Source organism: Procambarus clarkii, chromosome 18 (genome assembly GCF_040958095.1).
Source record: "Procambarus clarkii isolate CNS0578487 chromosome 18, FALCON_Pclarkii_2.0, whole genome shotgun sequence".
Lineage (NCBI taxonomy): Eukaryota > Metazoa > Arthropoda > Malacostraca > Decapoda > Cambaridae > Procambarus > Procambarus clarkii.
The window spans coordinates 21,688,709-21,716,326 of record NC_091167.1 but is presented as its reverse complement, the minus strand read 5'-3'; the positions used below and the strand labels follow the sequence as shown (position 1 = coordinate 21,716,326).

Here is a 27,618-nt window from a genome sequence, read left to right as displayed (position 1 = left end):
GAGTCGCACAACTGCCAGGTCTCACATGGGGTGTGGATAGCCGGCGCCGGGGTCTGGGGCTCCCCTTCCCCCTTCCCAGAGAGGGGGGGAGCTGCACAGACGGCGATGCGGTGACAGTTGTGATGTAATGCTCGTTTGCTCGTTTTCATTTGGGGAGTTCTGTCCAATAGTTCGACTTTCTGTAGCAATTTGTTAACCATGGCAGATATAGAATGCTTCCAACCACACGGGGGTTTCCACAGGCCACTGCTCCTCGTGCCTCTCTGAGGGGGCAAGATTCTGGCTCGTGGTCCCCAGTAGGCCATGAACTCCATTCGCCTGACTGATGCCAGGGTCTAATACATTCATATTAGTCCAGATAGCTCCAGGAAGCCAAAGGCCCCCCCCCCCCTCAGAAAATGGAACCAACACAGGCACAGACCCCCTGCATAACATAGTTCAATGAATAGCCAACATTTATCTGGAAAAAACACCAGGACCTGAAGGGAGGAGGTGATTCCTCCCTTAACTACACTGTAACTACACTGATTCAGAGGTATGCCATCAGATTACTCCCAAAACTGAGAGATATGAGTTACGAAGAAAGGCTATGCGAACTAAATCTCATGTTCCTGAAAAACAAAAAAATTTGGGGGAGATATGATCACAGCCTACAAAATTCTCAAAGGAATTGACAGGGTGGGTGGGTGGACAAAGACAAATTATTTAGTATGAGTGGAACATGAACAAGGGGACACAGGTGGAAACCGAGTTCCCAAATGAGCCACAGAGACATTAGAAAGAATTTTTTTCAGTGTCAGGGGTAGCTAACAGATGGAATGCATTAGGCAGTGATGTGGTGGAGGCAGACTCCATACACAGTTGATTGACAGTTGAAAGGTAGAACCAAAGAAATGAAGCTCAACCCCCCACAAGCACAACTAGATGAGTATTTGAGTAAGCAGACACACATGAAACATCTAAAGTATGGGTAGTCTGTGCATGGACATGCTTTCAAGAGAAGGGTGGACACTTAATTTGGAAATAACGTCCAGAATCAATCGGAATCAAAACTTTCTAAACACGTTCTAGAAATTGAAGTGAAGATTCTGCTTCACCAGCACCAATGTTGGTCGTGTTGCCAAATGGTAGTGGTGGAGGGAGGCAATTAAGTGTTTCCATTTGGTGATTTGCTTCTTGCCACACATTACACTGAGAAAACTCGTGTTCTTGCACTTCTCTTCCTTATTAGCAGAATGGTTCACCTCAGCGGAGAGTGAGTGACCCCCCTTGGAGGGAACCAGATGGGCTAGAAAAGGCCCTGTCCCCAGTGAACAACAAGTCATTATAGGAACCTATCTTACCAGACTGTACACAGTGTATCAGTATTAGGCTCAGAAGAGCAACTGAGGGAGCCACTCCAGAAATATTTTCATTTTGCATTGTTTCACCTTTATTTAACCACAGTGTAACTCTCTTGCCTGGGGGAGCCTGACGGCTGAGTAGACAGCGCTCAAGATTCATAGTCCTAAGGTTCCAGGATTGATCCCCCGGTGGAGGCGGAAACAAATGGGCAGATTCTTTCACCCTGATGCATCTGTTCACCTAGCAGTAAACAGGTACCTAGGAGTTAGACAGCTGCTACTGGCTGCTACTTGGGGGATGCGTAACAAAAAGGAGGCCTGGTCGAGGACCGGGCCGCGGGGACGCTAAGCCCCGAAATCATCTCAAGATAACCTCATATCCAGCATACCAGAACAGTGTAATAATTTTTGTTACAAACCAACCTTTTCAATGACATAATTAAGATAATGAGTGGAGGGTTGAGCTTGAAAAGTTTCCATAGCAACACAAGCAGAGGCATCTTGTGATAAACTGCGATGGACAGCAGCAGGAGTTGTTGACACACCGAACACAAACACAATGGGTAAACTACACCGATGTCCACTGAAACACACAGAAAATGGGTAATATTAATTATTAATAACCTTTAAAACATTCAGAAATACAGAGGACCACTTGGTTTGCAAACTTAAGTTATCCGAAAGTTCCAGTTTCATGATCGGGGTTGGGGTTTCACGCTGCCCAAACTAAGTTCGGGAATTGAGGAAGCAGTCCACCAGGCCTCACACCTGCCCGGGGTGGTGGGTTAGTGGGCGGAAGATAGCCTAGTTTGCCCACTGACCATGTCAGGGGCCACCACTCTAGTAGGTGGGTAGGCGGGCTTGGGTGGGCTTGGGTGGGCTTGAGCGGGTAGGCGGGCTTGGGTGGGTTCGGGTGGGTAGGTGGGCTTGGGTGGGTTCGGGTGGGTAGGCGGCCTTTTTAGGTGGGCCTGGGTGGGTTCGGGTAGATAGGCGGGCTTGGGTGGGTTTGGGCAGGTAGGCAAGCTTGGGTGTGCTCGGGCAGGCGGGCAGACAGGTGGACTGTCACAGACTGGCTGTGATCATGCCACATCCTCTCAGCTTCCCCCATCTCCGCTACATCCTACACCCCTCCCCCATCCTCACACCGGACCATCCCAGAAATATCCCCCACCCCTCCAGGCGCATGAAGATGGGTAATAACACGGTTCAAATTCTCGGCTACCTTCCTACCAGATGGTGGCCTTGGAGACAGACTGCCCTGACTGACTGACTGACTGCTCTGATTGACTGACTGACTGACTGACTGACTGATTGCACAGACTTACTTTTATACAAGAATGTACACTGGGATTGTGAGAGTACATAATGTTGGTGCTCTGTAAACATCAGACTCATGTTGTTTACAAACTGTAACTGGTTGCTACCACAACTGTGTTTGCCTAACAGCCTTGGACCAGTTATGACTTATGACTGTGAATGCCTGACTGATGAGCAACATAACCCCCACAACAAATATAAGTAAACGAGCAACATAACACCATGAGAGACATAATGAGTTTCATCAATGAGACCATCAACATAAAATAACTAGAGACATAATGATACGTGCAACACAACATGAGAAACGAAACGAAAAATGTAATGAGACGAGCAACATTACCATATGTTGAAAAACAACATAAGACGAGCATAATGAAACGAAAAACATAACATAATGTGAATGACTTTGACTTGTGACTGAAAGACCAGTACAATTTGTATATGAAGTTTTTTAAAACAAGATCAAAGAGAATGAAACAAATGTCAATTAAAGAATCTTTTGCAAAGATTTCCAAGAAAGCTGGCATTACCTCACTGGCACCTGACTCATCACATGTTGACCCAAATGCATCAACATCTGAGGTTACTTTATCACTATTATTCTCCACTTCAGTCAACCCAACACCATCAACATCCACCACCATCTCTTCCATGTAAATAATTATGCTTCATCATCATTGATCATCAACATAACAAGTAGATCACGACTTCTTTTATTGGTGAGTACAAACAAAATACTGTTCCATCTATGCTATGAACCTGTCAATTTTTTCCTCCTGATTTGTTCCCTACATTTCTCACTTATTTTTGTTCCTATATTTCTCGTTTACGAACTTACATGGTAACCGACGAGTCTCATCCGCAAGAGATTTACAAAGCAAGTGGTCCTCTGTAGATGGCATTATGAAAATATCTTATTTTAACCCTTAACCTCTTAGACCGCACATATTTCCGCGAATATAGGGGGCATAATAGTGAAAAATATTCAAATTTTGTAAAAATAACTTAAAATTTTTTTAAACAAATCTCCAACTTATTGGCTTCAGCGTCGTGAAACTTTCATCAAAATATTTTCAGAAATTGATTTTAGACAAATTTTTAAAAAATAAGAACATTTTATTGATAAGGAGAAGAGCTCCTAATACCTGGAACTGAAGGATTATGCAGTAATAAAGAGATGCAAGCACCTGTCCGACGCTCAATGAAGAACAATAGTAGTTAGAAGTGTCCACAAAGTGGGTATGCAGCTGGTGTCTTTATAGCTTTGCTGAGTAATACATAATAACACAGATAATAATGAATAACTAAGTTAATATATCTTGAGGTTATCTCGAGATGATTTCGGGGCTTTTTAGTGTCCCCGCGGCCCGGTCCTCGACCAGGCCTCCACCCCCAGGAAGCAGCCCGTTACAGCTGACTAACACCCAGGTACCTATTTTACTGCTAGGTAACAGGGGCATAGGGTGAAAGAAACTCTGCCCATTGTTTCTCGCCGGCGCCTGGGATCGAACCCAGGACCACAGGATCACAAGTCCCGCGTGCTGTCCGCTCGGCCGACCGGCTCCCATTATGCTCCCAAAATATGCTCTATTTTGTTATATATCATATAAATACATTCTCCAATGTTAATATATGTTACGTTCATCAATGTCCCAAAAATATTTTTTTAGGGGAATTATTTTTTTAAGACTTTTAGTTGTTGTTTTTTTTCTCCTATATTTATTATCTGATATTGCTGTAACCTTTACATCCTGAAGAATGCTTATGACTTCATAACTATGTGAAGATACAAGGAAATTGATCAACAAATATATCAGTCACAACTTACAAAATTTTAATTTTTTGGCTGATTTTTTCTTTAATTTCAAACTCTATTTTCTTTGTCTCTTTAGGTTTAGGTTGTTTTGATGATTAGGGACCAGATTAGGATTCTTTCACTTATATAAAGTATATCCTAAATATATCCCCTAACTCATTATAATTATCCCTATATATTGTGTTTTTTGGGGGTTATTTTTTCTTGACTTCATTTCAACACATAATGACCTACAACTTTCACACATTTGAGTATGAAAGCCAAACAATGTTTATTTAAACATACAATTAAATTAACAAATTAAAACTACCTTTATTCATTGTTGATAACTTCAACTTCAATTATCTCTGAAACTAGAGTTTCAACTTTGAGTGGCTTCTAAAATTCCAGTTATTAACTGATTCTCACTATTTAACACTGTGTGCTCAACTGTCTGTTCTACAATCCCATCAGAATGGATTTTTCAAAATTTTTTATACATTTGGAGTTATAATTTTTTTTCTGGAGAGCCCCTACGGCTCCCTGGAGCTTACTAGGCTGATATGCTAATGTCAGACTTTGGCATCAGTCATGTGTATGGAGTTCTTATGGGCCTACCGGGGACTACGAGCCAGAACCTGGCCCCCTCTAGAGAGGCAAGGGGAGCAATGGCCTATAGAAACCCTAGTGTAATTGGAAGCATTCTATGTCTGCCATCGACCGGGTTAGGCACCCAGAAAGGTAGGCGTCCCAAAACAAACCCCTATTCTGGTGAAAATTGCAACCAAAAGCCGAACGAGTGGATAGAACTCCCCAAACAAAAACAAGCAAACTAGTATGACGTCATTCGTCGTCGCGCTGCTGTCTGCGCAGCCCCCCCCCCCTCCCTGGGAGGGAGAATGGGGAGCCTCAGACCTACCGCACCGGCGATCCACACTTCTTGAGGCTGATGCTATCAGCTCGGTTGTGTGCTTTGGCTCCGGTGTTTATGCGGCGCTGTACCTTGTGTGTGGCTGCTGTTCTCCAGGGGTGCGAGAGCCAGGAGTTATTCCTCAGTACTCGGGCTGCATGCGCCTAGGGTTCCCTTCCCTAGGTGCCTTGTAAGTACTACCCTTGGAGCTTGGGGTTACCCCTCCACAAGTTCCTCGGCGTCTGCCTCTGTGTGTCTGTTTTACTGCTCAGTTTCTCGGCCGCTCTTTAGGTACTTAGGAGTTTTGTCTCCCCTAGTTTACCTTAGGGTAAGAGGCAGTTTTCACACTGGTAGGGGCACAGGGTGCTGTGCAGCTAGTTGTCACCAATCACAGCAGCCGGCTCTGTTCCTTGGGGTACGTTGTCCTCTTGCGGAGTTTTTTTTATTCTTTTTGTTTTTGCCTTGGTGGGGGGTTCTGCCCTAATTGCCACTGGTGTTTGGCCTCACCTTGATACTTGGTGGTGCCCCTGCTAGGTCCCCGGGAGTGTACACATCCCTGGGGTTCAGCTTTAGACAGTTTGTTTGGTAGTTTTGGGCGCCGGTTAACAATACCCTGCCTGGGTTTACCTGAGCGCGAGTCCTCTTCAAGTAAACGCTCAGGACCCTGGGAATCCCCTAGGGGACGCATGGGTCTGATGAATATGGCCCCAGGGTCCCCCCCTCGCTTCGTGCGAGTTTGAGGGTTGTTCGGTCCCCTTGTCTCAGGGCGACCCTCACTGTTTTTGCCTCCGTCATGCAGCCTGTTGGGTCGGTGACACTTTCGACACCGAGTCCTGTAATTACCTAAGTGCAATTACCTAAGTGTAGTTACAGGATGAGAGCTACGCTCGTGGTGTCCCGTCTTCCCAGCACTCTTTGTCATATAACGCTTTGAAACTACTGACGGTCTTGGCCTCCACCACCTTCTCCCCTAACTTGTTCCAACCGTCTACCACTCTGTTTGCGAAAGTGAATTTTCTTATATTTCTTCGGCATCTGTGTTTAGCTAGTTTATATCTATGACCTCTTGTTCTTAACGTTCCAGGTCTCAAGAAATCTTCCCTATCGATTTTATCAATTCCTGTTACTATTTTGTATGTAGTGATCATATCACCTCTTTTTCTTCTGTCTTCTAGTTTTGGCATATTTAATGCCTCTAACCTCTCCTCGTAGCTCTTGCCCTTCAGTTCTGGGAGCCACTTAGTAGCATGTCTTTGCACCTTTTCCAGTTTGTTGATGTGCTTCTTAACATATGGGCACCACACAACTGCTGCATATTCTAGCTTTGGCCTAACAAAAGTCGTGAACAATTTCTTTAGTATATCGCCATCCATGTATTTAAAAGCAATTCTGAAGTTAGAAAGCGTGGCATAGGCTCCTCGCACAATATTCTTTATGTGGTCCTCAGGTGATAGTTTTCTATCTAGAACCACCCCTAGAACTCTTTCTTTATCAGAATTCTTTAAAGATTTCTCACACAATATATAGGTTGTGTGGGGTCTATGTTCTCCTATTCCACATTCCATAACATGGCATTTATTAACATTAAATTCCATTTGCCAAGTGGTGCTCCATGTACTTATTTTGTCCAGGTCTTCTTGAAGGGCATGACAATCATCTAAGTTTCTTATCCTTCCTATTATCTTAGCATCATCAGCAAACAAGTTCATATAATTCTGTATACCAACTGGTAGATCATTTATGTAGACAATAACATCACTGGTGCAAGAACTGAACCCTGTGGTACTCCACTTGTGACATATCTCCAGTCCGATACATTGCCTCTGATCACAGCCCTCATTTTTCTATCAGTCAGAAAATTTTTCATCCATGTTAGAAGCGTACCTGTCACTCCTCCAATATTTTCCAGTTTCCAGAACAACCTCTTATGTGGAACTCTGTCGAAAGCCTTTTTTAGGTCCAGATAGATGCAGTCAACCCAACCACCTCTTTCCTGTAATATCTCTGTTGCTCGATCATAGAAACTGAGTAAATTCGATACACAGGATCTTCCAGATCGAAAACCATACTGTCTATCTGATATTATATCATTTCTCTCCAGGTGTTCTACCCATTTAGTTTTAATTATTTTTTCCAATATTTTGACTATTACACTTGTCAATGATATCGGTCTATAATTAAGGGGGTCTTCCCTGCTTCCACTTTTATAGATTGGAACTATGTTAGCCTTTTTCCACACATCAGCTACAACTCCTGTATACAGGGATGCCTGAAAAATCAGTTGAAGAGGAATGCTGAGCTCAGGTGCACATTCTTTCAGAACCCATGGTGAAACTCCATCTGGACCAACTGCTTTGTTCTTATTTAGCTCCTTGAGCATTTTTTCCACTTCGTCTCTAGACACCTCTATGTGCTCTATGTTGTTCTCTGGAATTCTTATTGTATCTGGTTCCCTGAAGATTTCATTTTGTACAAACACACTTTGGAACTTTTCGTTTAATGTTTCACACATTTCCTTTTCATTTTCCGTGAATCTATTTCCCATTTTCAACCTCTGAATATTATCCTTTACCTGCAATTTGTTGTTTATGAATTTATAGAACAGACCTGGTTCTGTTTTGCATTTGTCTGCAATCCCTTTTTCAAAATTTCTTTCTGCCTCTCTCCTCACTGCCGTGTAGTTGTTTCTCGCATCTTTGTATCGCTGGTATGTTTGGGGGTTCGGCCTCTTCCTGTATTGATTCCATTTTTGTGTCTTTTGGTCTCTGGCCCTCTCGCACTTTCTGTTGAACCAATCCTGTTTCCTAGTTCTGCTTCTCTGTTTTGGTATAAATTTTTTTATGCCTTTATCATATATTTCACAAAACCTGACATACATCTCGTTCACTTCCTTGCCTAGCAACAAGTCTGTCCAATTATACTCACTAAAAAATTTTCTAAGGTTGCCATAATGTCCTCTCCTAAAGTCAGGTTTTTCATTTGCATCGACCGTCATATTTTCTTCCAGATTATAACGCATTGCATACTTTATTCCCAAAAAGACATGGTCACTTTTACCCAAGGGAGGAAGGTACTGAATGTCGAATATTTCTTCCTCCTTCCTGGTAAATATCAAATCTAGCATGGAGGGGACGTCCCCTTCCCTCATCCTCGTAGCTTGTTTAACATGTTGATACAAGAATGTTTCCAGGATGAGGTCTACAAATTTACAGGTCCAGAAATCTTCTGTTTTAGCTTCACATGCTTCCCAGTCTATGGATTTCAAGTTGAAGTCGCCGACTATCAACAGTCATGAACTATCGTTATCCGCTCTCGCTATGATCTCTCTCATTATTGTTATAAGACTGTGAGTACTGTTGTTTGCTGGTGACTCAATTTACCCAGTTTATGGATGATGATCTTCGGGGTACAGGCTGCACAGGCGTTGCATTCTAGGTTTCGGTTGTTGCAACGCGCTAGGTTAGTTGTTCACCAGGATGCCCCACAGCTGCCCTGTTTTGCTTATAGGGACCCGGACTTGGGGTGGGGGTCGCTTCGGCCCTGGTTCAGTCCGCACCTCCTGGTCCTTCCCCTCTTGTTGTGCGTTCTAGTCCCCCTCCCCTGCTTCCGGCCCTGAAACGTCTGAGGGTTTCGGAGTCGGGGCAGGGGTTAGTTGGCCTTGAGAATCGGGCAGCCTCGGGGTATACCCCTTCCAGTGTGGCGACGGAGGCATTCGAGTCTCCTCCCCCGGCCGAAGCCTCTGGGTCTGACCAGTGGGCCTCATTCTATCCGGCTTCTACGGCTGCGCCGGCCTTGTCTAGTGGGGTTGGTGCTTGGGGGGAGGACTCGGCCCCGGGTCCTGCTGGAGAGGACCCTGGGGCTGACTTGGGGGCCTTGGGCCCCGCTGGACCTCGCCTGGGTTTTTGTACCCTCTGAGCGGGGCTTACTGTTGCAAGGAGTGGGGTTTTCTTCCCCCCCCCCTCTGCATACGAGTTGGATTTGGTGTCTGCCCCTCCCCTGGTTCGGTTCCGTGTTTCCCCAGGGGCTTCGGATCCGTCTTTCCGGAAGTTTTCGGCTTATCGCATCCAACCTGCTGCTGTGCGGGCGGCCCTTGCGGCAAACCTCCTGCGTGACCCGGAATATGCCTTGGCAATGGATCCCTCGACTTTCAGGTTTGGGACTTCATTCCCTTTCTGGCTCCGTTACGAGGTTCCGGAGTCGTCCTGGCTGGCGAACTGTCCTGTCTTTGCCTCGGAGGATTGGCACTTCTTCTGCCGTTCCCGCACACTTGAGTGGCAGGAGGCTTCGACGGTGCTTCAGGTTTTTCTGGGGGGCGATCTTGAGCACCTCAATGAGTGCTTGTTTGCTCCTGCCCTTCCCCGGGATGTTGGTGTCATTCAGCTCCATGTACAGGTTCCCCTCCTTTCGGCAGCGCAGGTGGTGGAGGACTTTGCGCTCTCGGGGCCTTTTAGTTGTGGCCTTGCGCTTTTTTTTTCTTCCTGGAGCTGTCTTCTGACTAGCTCACAGAGGATGTGGGGGCGCTTGGGGCTGTTCTGGGGTTTGGTGCCATGGCCTCGGCGGCTCACTCGTCGGCTGCCATGCTGAAGCTTTTCGTGCCGATCTTGTGGGATGCGGTGGCTCTGTTTTATGCCTCCCGGCTCGCGTGTCGACAGGCGGCACTTGCCTCCTCTGTGGAATCTGCTTGGGCCTTGGGTCTTAGGCTTTCGTCCCATTTTTGCCCCCTCTTGTTTGAGGCTTCAGCCGTTGCGCAGTTTATTAAGGCTGCTTCGGCTTCTTGCCGTCCGATGTCGAACTTGCTGGTTCTCTGGGGTCCCGTGGTGGGCCTTCCCGGAAGGGTCATGCCAAGGCTCGGGGTTGCTCTTGTTGTGGTAGGCCACTGGTGTCAGGTTCGGGTTCGGTGCCTCCTTTGGACCCGCCGTCGTCTGGTTGGCTTGGTGTTCGCTCTGTGCGAGGTTCTGGGTCTCGTAAGGGGCGCCGGCCCTTTCGCGGTTCACCCCATTGATGGGGCGATGGGGGGGGGGGGGGAGGCTTACGCTGTTCGCTCACACCTGGTCCCACGATTTGTGGGCGTTACGGGTCGTTTCACATGGCCTCCGGTGGCGTTGGATGGCCCCTTCCCCTGCGGGGGGTTCGGGGCTGGCAGGGCAGGCTTCTTCTGCGCTCTGTCAGGTCATCTTGGAGTGGGTTCGCTTGGGAGTGGTCGAAACGACGACATCCCTCAGATGGGTTTCCCGTCTGTTTCCAGTCCCGTAATGGGACTGCGCGGACCTGCGGTTCATTCTGGACTTGTCCCGTCTGAACCCCTGGGTTCATTGCTCCTCCTTTCGGATGACCACTCTGTCCCAGGTTCGACTCCTGTTGGAGCTAGGCGCTTGGATGGTGTCCCTGGACCTCCAGGATGCTTATTGGCACGTCCCGATTTATCCGGGGTTCAGGGACTGGCTCGGATTTGTTGTGGGGGCTTCGTGCTTACCACTTTCGTTGTCTTCTGTTCGGTTTGAACCTGGCACCTCGCGTTTTCACACGCCTCACACTGGTCGTGTGAAAACGGTGGGTGTTGGCCTACCTACCTACCTGGTTTGGGCTCCCAGCCAATCCGCTTGTCTGCTAGCCAGGGATCTGGTTCTTTCTCAGCTCGCCGGGTTCGGGTTCTTGGTGAACTGGAGGAAGTCCCATCTGGTTCCCTCCCAGGTTCGGACCTGGCTGGGCCTTGTGTGGGACTCTTGGACCACTTCCTTGTCTCTTCCTTCGGAGTCTCTTCTGCAGCTGTGGTCCCGCTTGTGCCTGTTTCTGAGGGGCTCGAGGGTCTGTGCGGGAGCCTGAACTTCACGATGCTGGTCTACCCACTGGGTCAGGTTTGGCTTCGTCGGCTGTTCTGGTTCCTTTAGGAACGTCCCTTCCGCCTCTCTCGCGATCGCTGGGTTCGGACCCTGGGGGCTTTGCGTCGGTTGCTGCGTCACCGGCTTCCTCTTCGGGTTTTTCGGGGTTCAGTACCATGGCGCCTACCCAAGCCCTCGCTCGATGTGTTCACGGACGCGTCGTCTCTCGGCTGGGGCTGTGACCAGTGCTCACTGTGCCGGCCAGGGTCGGTGGGGTCCGTTCTTCCATTAGGCCCACAGCACTGTGCAGGAGTTCGTGGCGGTGTGGTTTGCTCTTTGGAGGATTCGAGTCGCCCGAGGGTCGGCGATCCGGCTCCATTTGGACTGTTTCCCAGTGGTTCATTGTCTGAACCGGGTGGGGGTGGTCTTTGGCGCTGGTCGCTTCTGTTGACTCGTCTGCTGAGTTCTCGGGGTTTGGCTCTCCTGGCAATTCACTTGCGGGTTGTGTCCAATGTCTTGGCCGACGGCCTGTCTCGTTTCGTTCCCCTCTCCAAGGAATGGACGGTCGATGCCGACTCCTTCCGTTGGCTTTGCCAGACGTTCAGCCGCCCCGAGGTGGACCTCTTCGCGTCGGCGTGGTCGCGGTGCCTTCCCCTGTATGTGGCGCCCTTTCCCGACTTCGAGGCCGTCGGGGTCGACGCCTTTCAGCAGGACTGGTCGAGGTGGGGGTTCCTGTACCTCTTTCTCCCGGTTCAGCTGTTGCTCCAGGTCCTGACTCTTAGAGACTTACCAGGGAAGAGTTGTCCTCTTGGCCCCTTGGTGGCCGGCCCAGCCGTGGTTTCAGGCTCTGCTTGCTCGGTGTCCAGATCCGGAGGTTTTTCTGCGGCTCCGCCTCTTCCAACAGATCGGCCCAATACTTCATGTGGCTGGTTCGATCTTCTCCTCGAGTCTTCGCGTACGGTATTTTTTACTCAAGTTTATCATCATCTCTATGGTGATCAGGTGGCTTCCTTATTAGTGTCCCACCTGCGGGCTTCGTCTCGGCGGCAGTATGAAGTTTCCTGGCGGTCCTTCCGGTTCTTCTTACGTCTTCGATGTTGTACTTCCCTTTCTGTTAGGGTGGTGTTGTCCTTTCTCTCTTGGTTGTTCCAGGACCATCTCCTTATGCCTAACACTGTCGCCACATATCGGGCGCCGCTGGTGGAGCCGCTTCAGCTTGCTTTCGGTGTTGATGTCACGTCTGCGCCATTTCGCAAGCTGTCTCGGGCGTTGATTCACCTCCGACCTGCTCATGCACCACCTGAGCCGTCCTGGTCTTTGGACAGGGTGCTCTCTTTTCTTTCTTCTCCTCGTTTTGTTGTGGCCCCCTCGGTTCCGGATTGTTTTTCGAAGGCTCTTTTCCTGTTGGCATTGGCCTCTGGGGGTTGGGTGGGTGAGCTTCATGCTCTCCTCTGGCACAGAAGTTTCTGCTCCTTTGGTCGGGGTGATCGTTTTGTAAGTTTGCAGCCTTCTCCTTCTTTTCTGGCGAAGAATGAGACTGCTGCGTTCCGGAGGGACCCTTGGGTTGTTGATGCTTGGTTGGTACGGCCGCAGGTGCATCATGTTCTGTGTCCGGTTGTGGCTCTCCGCCGTTATTTGCACGCCACAGCTTCTGTGTCCGTGGATGCGCTTTGGGTTGATCCAGTTTCCCTTCTTCCCTGTTCAAGGGTGCGGGTCTCCCAGGTCGTCTGCAGGGTTATTAAGGCTAGCCAGCCTGCGGTCTATCCCTGTGCCCATGATGTCCGCAAGTTCGCGGCTCTTGCCGCCGTCTTTGGCAATATGTCCTGGGCTGACATTCGGGCATGGGGATTTTGGCGGTCGAACAGGGTCCTGGCTGCTCGTTACCTTGTAAACGTTCCTGGGCCTGGTCGGGCCTGTGTCGCTTTGGGTCGGCGGATGCAGCCAGTTGTCTCGACTTCGGGTTGAGGAGTGAGCAGCAACTGCCTCCCGGGTAAGTCCCTATTCTTTCCTCTGTGGGTAGTTAGCTCTGGGGAGCCGTAGAGACTCCCCCCAGAAAACCAGCGTTGAATGTAATGAAACGGCATTTTCTGGCCGAGTCCCAGAGGCTCCCTGGCATCCTTCCCTCCCTCCCTCCGGTCAGCGGTTTTCTCGCGTGTTTTTGACATCCAGCCTCAGACCTGGGGTGTGGATCACCGGCGCGGTAAGTCTGGGGCTCCCCATTCCCCCTCCCGGGAGGGGGGCTGTGCAGACAGCTGCGCGATGACGAATGACGTCATACTAGTTTGCTCATTTTTGTTTGGGGAGTTCTATCCACACATTCGGCTTTTGGTTGCAATTTTCACCAGAATAGGGGTTTGTTTTGGGACACCTACCTTTCTGGGTGCCTAACCCGGTCAATGGCAGACATAGAATGCTTCCAATTACACGGGGGGTTTCTATAGGCCATTGCTCCCCTTGTCTCTCTAGAGGGGGGCCAGGTTCTGGCTCGTGTACCCCGGTAGGCCCATAAGAACTCCACACACATGACTTATGCCAAAGTCTGACATTAGCAAATCAGCCTAGTAAGCTCCGGGGAGCCTCTGGGACTCGGCCAGAAAATGACGTTTCATTACATTCAACGCTGGTTTTTTGGTCAAAATGTGCCGCATATTTCAAATGCCCTATTGACGATTTTTTTTACAGTAAACTACTGTATACTGAAAAACTATATTCTAATTTGATGAAAATGAAGATCATATGCTATTTTGAGAGAATAATAACATTAAATGAACAATTGGTGATAGTTCATATTTTTTATTCTGAATTGAAAAGCTGAAGTTTCCAATATTCAATTTTAAAATTAATTTTGATTCTCTTGTTTTTCAAGTTACACTGTGATCATTTAGACAAAGTTGGAACATTTGTCTATTTGATTATGCAAAAAAAATTGGAAAGTGTTTGTGCAAGCTTTTAAAACTTATGTTAAATTATTTTTTGTCAAATCATATACAGGCATACCTCAGAATAAGAGTTTAATCCATTCCTGGAGACGCCTCGCCTTCCGAAGTTAATTTCCCCATAAGAAATAAAGGGAAATGAATTAATCCGTTCCTGACTACCCCAAAAACCCCACATCAAACTAAATTTTTATACCTAATTTACCTAATTCATCTAAATAAACCTACAAAACTGTGTTCCAGTTATTACTTACCTTGCTGTCGAGTGCTGTAGGCGTATGGAAGATGGTGAGGAGGGGGGAGGAGGAGAGGAGTTACTGTTTGGAAGGGGAGTCCCCTTCCATAATCACATCACATAACCCCATGCCTTGTAACACTATGGATACCACTTCTCTTTCTAAATTTTTCAAACCAGCCCCTGCTTGCCTTAAACTCTTTCTTATCTGCATCACTCGTTGCAGGGGTATTCTTTAGAAGGTCTTCGTGCAACACCCTGGCTTTCTCACAAATAATGGCCTCCGAAACACTATCACCCCTCAACTCCTTGTCGTGTATCCAAATTAATAACAACTTTTCCACTTCTTCAAGTATTTGTGGTCTTTGTGCCGTTAATGTTCTTACTCCTTTTGCCACTTTAGCACCCATAATCTTATTTTTCTTCTTAAGTATAGTGCATATTGTTGATGTGGCTTTGTTGTACTGCCTACAAAGTTCAACAACACGTGTACCGTTCTCATGCTTCCGAATGATCTCTTGTTTCTCCTCTATTGTCATCCTCACATGAGCTTTCTGGCCTTTATCCTTACCACTTGCTTTCTTGGGACCCATGGTGAGATATATAATAACAAATTGTATAGACAAATCACCAAAAATCCAACAAAACACTGAAAATCCGCGAGAAGAATTGATGTGGGGGTAGTCACTGAGCGCGAGACAATAATAAACTGAGGGGCGGCGGGGCGGAGGGGCGACGATCGCCGAACCACCACGCGCTAGGTCGGCTGTACGCGTATTAACAAACTCGCGTCCAAACTCGCCTCCCGAAGTAACCATCGCCTTCCGAGACAAATTTTTGGAGTAAATACACCTCGCCTTCCGAAAACCTCGCATACAGGGACAATCGCATTCCGAGGTACCACTGTATGTATGTATTGCGTGGTCTAAGGGTTACAGTAATACGCTCATCACATGAAAATTGTCTACAGAACTGATGTTATCATCATGATAATTTGCATTTTGTATCTCTGTTTGAATACTGATGTTGCCATTAAGCTTCAATAGCTTAATGGCACCTCCAAACAGTCATCTCCCAATAATAACTGGTTACATAAGAATACCCTTTATAGATCTGCTAACTAATGAGAAAAGTAGCTGTTACCCGACTGCCACCTGCTGGCAGTAAAGTCACCACTACTAGGTGTGAGAGCCAGTGCGTCTTCACATAAATCTCGAGACACCGAAGAATGCTTTGGAAATCCGAGACCAACAGGGTGGGAATGGAAGTAATCAAGGAGCCACTCAGAATGGAAAATTTCACTCCTGATAATGACAAAATTCTTGCTCAGGATAATCAGAGAACTGCTGCAGGACATACCACTCTCATTAGAAAAGCCAAAGTAAAGTATTCAAGGCATACCCATGGGTAAAGTCAAGAAACATACACAAGGAAAAATGTTAAATTCAAATAGGCACCAAGGGTACACCCGACAACCAGGCACCCATCCCCCAGAGGTCCAGACTAGAAACCTGAAAAAACAGGAAACACACCTGAGTAGCCTAGAAAGACCTCCGGGAGGACTCAACTCGAGTACCCAGCTAGGGAATCAAGGTAAAAACATCCGGAGGAATCCCCAACAGGAGGCCAGAAATGCATCATGAAGAGGAACTGGGAACCTCACATGGACATCCAGGGTATCTAACTGTGGAAAACATAATACTCACTCCAGAACCTAAGACACACCCTCAAGACACTGCAATAAAATACCCTACCAGGATCAAGACCGGCCCCCATCCCCACTATCAAAATAGAGGAAGGTCTGGGGTTGTGGCACAGACCTGAAGCACTAAATAGGTTGATATCAGAAGAGGAAACACTGTTCTATAAAATAACAGTAGAATGGGCACTATACATACAATACCATGGACATCTTAACTACAAAATTGCAGTGTTTGGTGCGCACTAAAATTCCTGATACTCTGGTACAGTTTTCCCGACACTAGGGCACGGTTTTTTCCCAGCCCTCGGGTGCTGTTTCCTCTGACACTTGGGTGCGGGTTTTCCCGACACTCGGGTGTGGTTTCCCCCGACACTCGGGTGTGGTTTCCCCAACATTCAGGTGCAGTTTCCCCCCGGCACTCGGGTGCGGTGTCCCCTGACATCCGAAAAAATGTGAAACTTGACTGAAAACCCAGTCCTGGCCTGCCAACTGCAAAAGGGACAACAGTTAGAAAGTGAGTGAGATGACTTACATCAGGGCAGCCAAAGGTGATTATGGTGGTGGGGCCTCATGGTGCTCAGGGTATGGTGCCAGGCTGACCAACTGGTAACCAGCAAGAACACCAATAATCCTAAGTTAAAGTTCCCAAGGGCCTCAAGTTTTTTATAAAGTGACCTCTGTCAGTCATTCTGGACTGGAATGAGTATTATCCCGTAACTCCCTACAAGCTATAATAACCTTGATGAGACCATTTATAAAATTTCCTGTGGCATCAGTGTCAATATGTTATCCTGCCTGACTGTAGCAGACTCCTGTTAAAGGACACAGGACCTTACTTTAGGGAGGGTTACAAATCTGAAAGCTCAGGAAAGGTCTCTCATGCAGTCAATACTTACTGACATACAGTATACATACCTACAGATAAGGATGAGGTCATGAAGAATATTTGCAGGAAAACTTTCCACATCCTCTAAAATAACTACAAGAGGTGGACGAAGGCCTCTCTTTGGCAGAGACGGTTCATTGCTTAATTTTATCTTCTTTGCAGGAGATTTCTTAGGTTTAGATGGAGATTCCATAGTTCTGCAAGTAGATTCCATAATTTTGCATGGAACTGCCACGGTCTTGCGAGGCGATGCGATAGTCTTGTTTGGGGATACTATTATCTTGCGTGGGGATGCTACAGTCTTGCGTGGCGATGCCATAGTCTTGCGTGGCGATGCCATAGACTTGCGTGGGGATTCCATAGCTTTGCATGACGTTACATCCTTGCAAGTATATCCTGCTACTTTTTGTGGGGATCCTCTTAACTTAGAAGGAAGATCATCTTGCAATGCTGTACTTGTAAGCTCCTGGAAATTGTTGTAAAGTAAGAAGCTATTAAATAAGTGTCCTAATTTTTAAGTGTACCGAAATGCATATTAATCTAATTGCTCTTCAAATATTATGGTTCTATTGTTAAACAGTGGCATCACTTATCTAAAATGCTTGGGACCAACAGCCCTCTTCTGCGAATATTTCTGTGGTTCTTGGAACATAACCCCTCCCCCCACCCCTTGTATGACTGGAAGATTATATTGATGGAAAGAATGCACTCCAATAAACACAGTACAGTAAATCAAATAAATAAAAGTAAAATTAAATATATGTAGAATACAACTAATATAATAAAAAAGAAGTCTGACTGTTTTACATAGGCAGGCGATGAGTCACAATAACGTGGCTGAAGTATGTTGACCAGACCACACACTAGAAGTTGAAGGGACGACGACGTTTCGGTCCGTCCTGAACCATTCTCAAGTCGATTGTGATGAGGACAGGTAGGGACAGGCAATAAATAGGCAAGAGAGAGCTGAGGAGGAAAGTAAGGTGACCTACCTGACAATAATTATTGGCTTTTGAAAAAACCAGTGTTGAATGTAATGAAACGCCATTTTCTGGGTGAGTCCCGGAGGCTCCCCGGAGCTATCCATGGCTGATATGGATACCCTAACTATTTTGCATCAGTCGATGTGGGTGGAGTTCTAGGCCTACCGGGAACCACGAGCCAGACCCACGCGCCAGCGATCCCCGCCCCAGTTCTGAGGCTGGATATCAAAACCGCGAAAAAACCCGCCGATCGGAGGGTGGGAGGGTGCCGGGGAGCCTCAGGGACTCACCCAGAAAATGGCGTTTCATTACATTCAACGCTGGTTTTCTGGGGGAAGCCCCTACGGCTCCCCGGAGCTACCTCACCAAAGACTACCTAAGAAAACAAGGGGACATACCCGGGAGGCGGTCGGTGAATCACTCCTCAACACGAAGTCGAGACAATAACCCAAGGTATATCATTCGCCAGAAAAAAGGGAAAACGGCTGCAGACGAAGAAACCTATGACCACGACCATAGGAGTCAAGAACCACTGCGCCTGAGAAGAGCAAGAAGCTCTGCCACACAACCCCCAGAGGTGAATGCCAACACAAAAAGAAAACCGAGGCAAAGCAAACCTAACTCCAAGGAGCCACAACCACCGAAGAGAAGAAAAACAGGAGAGCACCCTGTCCAAAGACCAGGACGACACAGGCAGTGCATAAGCAGGCCGGAGGTCTCCGCAAGCCAATCCTATGACAGCCCCAGGAGGGAAAAGAAAACGCAGGACCAAAACGAAAATGCAACAAGTGTGCAAGTCCACCTCCACAAGTGCAGCTGACAGGGAAGGAACTCGCATAAGGAGCAGCCCCGCACCAAAATCCCGCAGAAGGGCAGGAGCGAAAAGACTCGTTAAGAGGAACAAAATCGCTTGCAGGAAAACTAGTAGCGCCGAGACAGTGTGAAGAGAAGAGATATTCACAAAAGAACAAAAAGGGCCAATACCCAGAAGCTGCTGGGAAGAGGACCCACAAGCCCTAGAAAGGACCGTAGGGAAGCTCAACCGAATGACGACAGACGAACCAGAAAACGAGAAGGAGCAAAACCGTCCCGAACCTTCGAGAACAAAAAGAAGCAAACACAAAGGATGAAGGCACCAAAACCCCGTCGCACCCGAGACCAAAAGTCATGCGGAAACCCCAAGAAGAGGGGGACATGACGGAGAGGCCCGTCCCGGAAAAAAGGGGCGAAGATCGTAGAAAAGCATCCACCAACAGGACGGAAACAACGGGCACAATGGACAAGGAAACCGAGCCCAGTGAGGGGCCAACGCCCACAAAGCACGTGCGGAGAGGGGGAACGGAAAACCCCACACCACAAAACTGCAAGTCCCGCCCAGAGGGGTTGAAACACCCCGGCAGGGACCAACGGGGCCTAAGGCCCCTCACGTGAGCCCCACCCCAGCCCCGGGGCCGAGCTGTCCCCTCAAAGCCCCAGCGTCAAGAAAAACCCCGGGGCAGCCGTGAAAAACACGAAGGAAGGGAGCCCACTAGGCTCTGGAACTTGAACCGAAACCGGAGGATAGGCGAGGGGCGAGACGAAGACCCCAAGCTCATCCCCAGCCAGCACAATGAGGCGAGGACAAGACAGAGAATCCAAGGAACATGGAAAAACCAGGGCCGGCACAGCCAGACCGGCAAGGAAGGAGAGCCCCAGAGGGAGCACTGAAGGGCCGAACATAACGCCACAACCAACCCTGACACGCAGCTGCAGTACCAAAACCGCAGCAAAACGTCACCACACTCCCCGAGGAAGCGACAGAGAAGATAGATAAATCGTACACGAGTGGCACACAAGGGGACACAGGCGGAAACCGAGCACCCAACTGAGCCACAGGGACGGTAGAAGAAACGTGTGCAGTGTAACAGGCAATCAAAGGAACACATTAGGCAGCCCAACATGGGCTGACCCCAATCACAGCCCCAAGAGCAGAGATGAGAGCGCCCATGAAGCACAGAATCCGCCCGACAGGCAAACGACAGGGAAGAGGCGGAAACAAAGCCAGAACCCAACCTGCAAGCACAAGGAGGCGAACACAAAATCTCCAAAACAGGAAAATGTACTACCAAACAGGCACCCCCACCGTTGCACTGCGGAACAAGGTGGAGGCGGGTCCCCGAACTCAAGCAAGGTTAGACAAGCATAGGAGAGGGGCAGGAGCACAGGCAGGAACCGCCTTGAAAGGGACAAGAGGCCACCCGCAGACACCCGTGAACCGAGGAAGGAATCAGGTGGAGAGAACAAGAACTGCCCAGTATGGGCTAATAGCCCTGCAGTAGGCACCTCGGGTGATACGGTCCACGTTCGCAAGTACGTATGTACACCCATTCCTACTCCCAAAAACAAAAACAGCGTCAGGACAAAGGAGACGCCAAAACCGCACCAACTCACCTGCAGAACATAGGCCCTGAAGGGCCATGACGCAAGCATTCGAGTCCGTATCCGCCGGCGGCGGCCAGTGCGCCCATGCTGGAGAGGGGAGCAGTGAAGGAGGCTCCCCACCCCTAGAACGCAGGGAAAAACCTCATGATTTCTCCACAGCGGCACCCGAGAACACCCCCAAAGCAACGGGGCACGGATTGGATTAAGAAAAGAGCGAGAGGCGAAGCCCCCCCGAGAGAAATGGAAGCAGAACACGTGTGCACACCGCCCGGAACCAAAACAAACTCCCACGGCGCATGCGCAGGACGCGAAAGAAAGTAGCCCAACAAGGCGAGAAGTAGCCCAATCAGGCGCGAAGTAGCCCAACCAGGCGCGAAGTAGCCCAACAAGGCGAGAAGTAGCCCAACAAGGCGCGAAGTAGCCCAACAAGGCGAGAAGTAGCCCAACCAGCTACAAGGAGCCCAAACGGCGACAAAGGAGCCCAAACGGCTACAAGGAGCCCAAACGGCTACAAGGAGCCCAAACGGCTACAAGGAGCCCAAACGGCTACAAGGAGCCCAAACGGCTACAAGGAGCCCAAACGGCCACAAGGAGCCCAACCTGTCCAGAACAGAAGGAACCAGTATGGAGGCAAACTCCGGGACACGCAAGAGGTAAGCCGCAAAGGCCAACCGCACCGCACGTGAAGAGATGCAGTTAGCCGAAAACCTCCTGAAGACGGAACCGAAGAAACCACAGAGACACGGAACCGAACCCGGGGAGGAGCAGAACCCAAGCCCAAATCGTACGCAGAGGGGGGAAAGAAAACCCCATTCCTCGCAAAAGTAAGCCCCGCTCAGAAGGACGGAAATCCAGGCGGGGCGCAATGGAGCCCAAGGCCCCCAAAGCCGCTCCTCCCCAACCCCAGGAGCCTCTGCACCAGGCCCCGGGGCCGAGTCGACCTCCAAAGCCCCGGCTCCACAAGAAAAGGCCGGGGCAGCCGAGAGAGCTGAAAGAGAAGGGGCCCACTGGTCAGACCCCGGAGCATCGGCCGGAGGAACAGACTCAAATGCCTTCGCAGCTACCCTGAACGGGGCAACCCCCGAAACTGCCCAAGTCTCAGAACCTCTAACCCCGCCCCGACCCCGAAGCCTGCAGATGCGTAGGGGCCGGAAGCAGGAGGGGGAAAAACAAGGGGGGCGTGGAAGAACCAAGGCCGAAGCGACCAAAACCCCCAAGTCTGGGTCCCTACACAAGCGGGGCAGCATCGGGGCGTCCGGGGAAGTGACAAACCAGAGCGCATTGCAACATCCTACCCTGCAACGCGCGAGCTGCCTGCGCCCACGGGAATTCATCAGCAGACTGGGTGAATGGAGTCACGAACAAACAACAAAGCTCGCAGGACTCAAGGGTCGAATGTGTCACCGACCCAACAGGCAGCATGACGGAGGCAAAAACAAGGAGAGTCACCCCGAGACAAAGGGACAGAGCAACCCTCAACTCGCACAAAGCGAGAGGGGGCGCAAGGGTCTCCACTATCGGACTCGAGAGACCCCGGGGGGGGGGGGGGGGGTTCCCAAGGCCCCTAGACTGGGTCTGCTAAGGGTTATCCCAGGCAGGGTACTGCTAACCGGCACCCCAAACTACCAAGCAAACTGCTAAAGCTGAACCCACGGGACGTGTCCACTCGCGAGGGAGAAGAAGGGGGTGCCACCACACAAACGAACCTAATATAAGGGGAGGGGGACACAAGGCAGACCCCCCTACCAGGCAAAAACAAATATAAAAGAAAAACCACACAAGTGGACAACGTACCCAGAGGGAACAGAGCCGGCCGCTGTCATAGGTGAAAACTAGCTACGCAGTCCCCTGCGCCCCACCAGTGCTATAACTACCACTTACCCCAAGGCAAACAAGGGAGTAAAACCCCCAAACCCTCGGGGCGGCCAAACGCCAAGCAGCGAAAAGCCAACAGAGGTAGACCCAAGGTGACTTGTGGAAGGCAACCCCAAGCCCCAAGGGCGGTACTTACAGGGCACTCAGGGAAGGTGACCCTAAGCACATGCAGCCCGAGTACCTGAGAATACTACTCCAAGCTCACACGACCACCGTAAGAGCAGCACTGCAAACAAGTCACAGCACTGAGACAAGGCTGGAGCTGGAGCCACACGACCATGCGTTATCCCATCAGCCGAGGAACTGAGGCGGGGATCGCCGGTGCGTGGGTCTGGGGCTCCCCCTTCCCCCTCCTGGGGAGGGGGGAGCTGCGCAGACATGCGGCGCAGCTCATGTGACGTCATGCTTGTTAGTTCGTTTTCCTGGGGGAGTTCTGTCCACCCGTTTGTCGATTTTTTGTGGTTAACCAGAATAGGGGTTTGTTTTGTGGCGCTTACCTTTCTGGGTGCCTGTCCCGGTCGATGGCAGATATAGAATGCTCCAAATCACATGTGCATTTCTATGGGCCATTGCTCCCGGTGCCTCTCTGAGGGGGCCAGGTTCTGGCTCGTGGTCCCCGGTAGGCCTAGAACTCCACCCACATCGACTGATGCAAAATAGTTAGGGTATCCATATCAGCCATGGATAGCTCCGGGGAGCCATAGGGGCTCCCCCAGAAAAACAATGTTGAAGCAACACACAAGTTCAATAAACATAAGCAAATTTGGGAGCAGAAGATGTAATAGACAAAAGAGTGTAAGGTTAGTCACTATCCATTTGACTCGACACAAAGCTATATTTCTGGCCCCTAATATCAACAATAAATAAAAAGGGGCTGGGAGAGGGGATTGGGGGTAACAGACGACTAGCTGTCTGATACTTTCTCAAAAAGAAAATAAAGCAAACTGACTATTACGAGCAATCCCTGCTTCCACAGATGCTTTCCCCAGTGAATTCTGAACCTCTTCCTCATCTTTTCCATGATGTGTTCTCAAAACTGAATCCATAATTTTGGGAAAAGTCAAAGTTTGATGATCTAACACATCTCAATTACCCACTATCCACTCTGCTACAAGTTCACTATGAACAACTTACCCATTCCATGTGTGTAACAGTTTTCAACCTCAAATATTGCGTTATTTTTCTCTTATACATTTTACAATATCAATCACCACTCAGCTAACTTGATGGTGATCATTTAAGTGTACTTAAACACTTTAGCATTTTGATGACCAAAACACAGCGCTGAAAGTAATGAAGTCTCAATCCCGCAAGCTGAAGCGGCTCTACCACCAGTGCACGATACGAGGCGAGAATATTCAACATAAGATGCCAATCAAGAAAAAACAAGAAAGGAAAACAGAACAACTGAAACAAACATTGAAGAGGAACGACAAAGGGAGAGGAAATGGAGAAAAGAACACAAGGAGACTTCATACTGTCCCCAAGAGGAAGACCGAAGGTGGGCACCAACAAACCAGCCACCTGATCACCATAAAGATGGCGATAAACATGTATCACACACTCCAAACATGAAGATTGGAGAAGGCAGAACCAGCAAGGTACTCCACAGGAGCGATTTGAAAAAGGCAGAGCCTCAGGTAAACAGCCGGGTTTGGACCAGGTGGTGGCGTGGTGACCGCACCTCAGTTTACCAGTGCCTCCCGCCTAGTGACAATCGCGCCTGAATTCTTTGTAAAGAATTTCAAAGTTTTTCGGATTTTGGGGTATTTAAACATAAAAGTTATTATTATATATCTTGCCATGGGTCCCAAGAAAGCTAGTGGTAAGGTTCAAGCCAAGAAAACACATGTGAGAATGACCATAGGGGAAAAACAAGAGAGACCATTCGTAAACATGTAAATGGTACATGGGTTGTTGAACAAGCTAGGCACTACAATAAATCTGTCAACGATATGCACTGTAATTGCTAAGAAAACGGACATTACGAGTGCTAAAGTGGCAAAATGTGTATCAACAATCATGAGACAAAGAACACAAACACTTGAGGATGTTGAAAAAGTTATTAATTCACCCAGAGCAAGCTGTAGTAGGCCGTTGTGTTAACCTTTTTAATGACAATGTGATGTCTCACTTCAGACAAGTGTTACAAAGTAGGGAAAAACAAGTGTCACTAGACAGGTTTTTAGTGAGAAAAACAAGCAGTGAGCCACAAGCAGGTCCTAGTGGTATGCAGACAAAACGTGCCAGAGAGTGTTCCCCAGAGAAGTCATCACTGCTTGATGTTATAATGGAAGGGTAGAAGGGTACCCATGGCCCCTCCTTTTCTCCCCCCCAACCCTGGGAACCAACCATAATACCCATGGGGCGGAGCCCGATAGGTTCGGGCTCGGGGTTCCTGGTAGGCCAACAGAACTCCAAAGACTGAAGTAACTGTGTAGGGGACGTTCACTATCTCAGTGACTATAGCATTAGAGAACCATAAAGGCGCTCTCCATGAAATAATATACATTTTATTCTAAAAAAACTACGAAGATGCCGAATACAGTATATAGGAATATTGGGAATTATGCAAAATGAAAATTACCTTAACAAGATGAGTAGTAATAACTATTATCTTACCTGATACCATGAAGTTAATACAGCCATATTAACCTGAGTCCTCTTAATGGATGGTACTTTCATCATTTCATCTTCAAAATCAAGATCTACCAAGTCATTCTGACCCATCAGCTGTGTGATCATCTTATGAATGGCACCTCTGTAATAGCCAAAACATGTCTTCACTTTCCCCGAGTTAAATAAATTAAGCTTAAGCGATAGCGATTTATAACAACTCATAACTTAATTACTCTTTTAGTGTCTCACAAACTGAAAGACCTACACGAACAGAAATGGACCATCCTCACCTAAGAGTGGTGCATTCTCTACTTCGAAGCTGTGCAATGTGTGGTGTAACCCCTTCAACCAGAAGGCCAACTAAACTGCTAAACACTGCATCGTGGTCTGGCATGTTTACACCCGTTACTAAGCATGCTGTAGGTATATCTCTCTGGCCTTCCACTGATTTACCACCTCTAGTTGAAGCATTTATGGTGCAACTCTCCTCGCCAGAATTTCTAACAAATTTCACCAAGTCTTCAAATACTTTGGCATGAATACTGCTTTGTAAATCCTGAAATTAGTGGTAAAAGATTCAGCATGTTATTAAATCAATGAAAAAGCAAATAAAAAGAGAAAACTGTTTAAATATACCCTGATGACAGTTATTTGTGTAGCTGCAGGGAATATAAAAGGAATAAAACCAGTGTTGAATGTAATGAAACACCATTTTCTGGGTGAGCCCCGGAGGCTCCCTGGAGCTAATCGGGCTAATGTATGTTATATTAGACCGGGACATTAGCTAAGGAGTTCAGACCTACCAGGGACCAGCACCAGAACCTGACCCCTTTAGAGAGGTTTCAGGGAGCAATGGCACTGGAAAACCCTTTGTGGTTGGGGTTTTCCTTATCTGCCATCGACCGGGGTTAGGCACCCAGAAAGGTAGGCATAACAAAACAAACCCTACATGGTAAAAAACTAAAATAAAAAAACGAACAGAGGTAGAAACTCCCTACAATCCCAAGGAAACAAGCAAACATCACACTTTACTGCCGCGCCGATCGTCCGCACAACCCTCCCCGCCCCCAGAGGGGGAGGAGGGAGCCCCGGACCTCACCGCGATATTGCCTAGCATCATTTCGGAAACTAAGCTCAACCAACTCGAAAAAAACACCAACCAGTGGGAGGGAGGGTTGCCAGGGAGCCTCCAGGGCTCACCCAGAAAATGGCGTTTCATTACATTCAACGCTGGTTTTCTGTGGGGAGCCCCTCCGGCTCCCTGGAGCTTCATACCCAAAGAGAAGGAAAAGAAAGGGCTGACCCAGGAGGCGGCCGCCACAAACTCCGCAACGCGAAGCTGAGACAACAGGCTGCAACCTGCAAGCCAAGGAAAACAAGAACACACAGGAGTAGACGCGCGCATACAGAATGAGCGGCCAAGAACCTGTGTGACCCTCAAATCCTTGCGCCCGAAATGAGCCCTAGACGTCACCAACAATGCAGCGAAAGCTGCAAACGTCCGAACAGCACGGGCGCAAGGCTAGACCGCAGGCTGGAAGACTTAAAAATTCTGCGGACGACCTGGAAGACCCGAGCTATGAAACAGGGAACGAGGGGAACTGGATCAACCCAAAGCGCATCCCCAGACACAGTACGCTGGTAACGGCAAAAAAGCGCAACCGGACAACACAGGACGCACCCCTGGCCGAACCAATCAAGCATCAATAACCCAAGGACCCCTCTGGAAAGCAACCGTCTCGACCGTCGCCAGAAGGACAGAGAAAGGCTGCAAACGTACAAACCTACCACCAGTACCAAAGAGCAGAAACCTGAACCAAAGGGGCTACCACAAATTGAGGAGAAGATAAGAGCCTGATCAAGGTCCCTGATCAAGGACCAGGACAGCTCAGGCGACGCATGAGCAGGCCGGAGGTGAAACAAAACACGAGAAAGCGTACAGAACGAGGCAGATGTGACATCCACCCCGAACGCAAGCCGGAGTGGCTCCGCCAGCGCCGCACAAAACGAGGCGACAGTAAAAAACATCAAATAACTGAAGTCCTGAAAACCCAAGAAAGGACAAGACAACCCGATGTGAAAGAGAAGACAACCTACGAAGAGCAAGAAAAAGGTGCATAGAAACACCAGGAACATCATACTGTCGCCGAGACGAAGCTCGCAGGTGGGTCACCATCAACAAAGCCACCTGATCACCACAGAGATGGTGATACCCGCGTCAAAATACCAGACACGAAGAGCCGAGGAGAAGGACGAACTAGTCAAGTACAGAACCAGTCTGACCTGCTGAAAGAGGCGGAGCCGCGGGAAAACGCCCCGGGTTCAGACACCTATCAAGCAGCGTCAGAAAATAAAGCTGGCCCGGCCACCAAGGGACCATGAGGACTACTCTCTTGGAAATGGGCTCCAACCGAGCCAGAACCCGAAGCAACAGCTGGACCGGGAGCAGAGGAACAGGTACCCCCACCTCGACCAGTCCTGCTGAAAGGTAAACACCGTAAACGCCTCGCAGGCGGGTAAGGGCGCAACATAGAATGGGCGACGCCTAGACGACGCCGACTCGAAGACGTCCATGGCCAGGAGTCCATATGTCCAGCAGAGCCAACGAAACGAGTCGGCGACGACTGGCCAATCTGCGAACAGAGGAATGAACCGAGACAGGCTGTCCGCTAGGACGTAGGACACACCCCGGACATGAACCTCACGGTTAGCCAAACCCCGAGAATACAGCAAACAAGCCACTCAAAGGGACCAACCCCAAAGGTCAAACACCT

The 27,618-nt window shown here is 48.8% G+C and overlaps 1 protein-coding gene across 1 annotated transcript in view; it reads right to left on the bottom strand.

Annotated features, from left to right (window-relative positions):
• LOC123754667 (origin recognition complex subunit 3) overlaps positions 1-27,618 on the bottom strand; it is a 111,241-nt gene that overhangs the window by 61,755 nt on the left and 21,868 nt on the right. Inside the window, exons 3-6 of the mRNA XM_069326325.1 lie at positions 25,135-25,400; positions 24,848-24,986; positions 16,976-17,412; positions 1,767-1,926 (exon numbers count right to left, since the gene is read on the bottom strand). Of these exons, the coding sequence (XP_069182426.1) occupies positions 1,767-1,926; positions 16,976-17,412; positions 24,848-24,986; positions 25,135-25,400 (1,002 nt within the window). The remainder of the gene's footprint in view (positions 1-1,766; positions 1,927-16,975; positions 17,413-24,847; positions 24,987-25,134; positions 25,401-27,618) is intronic.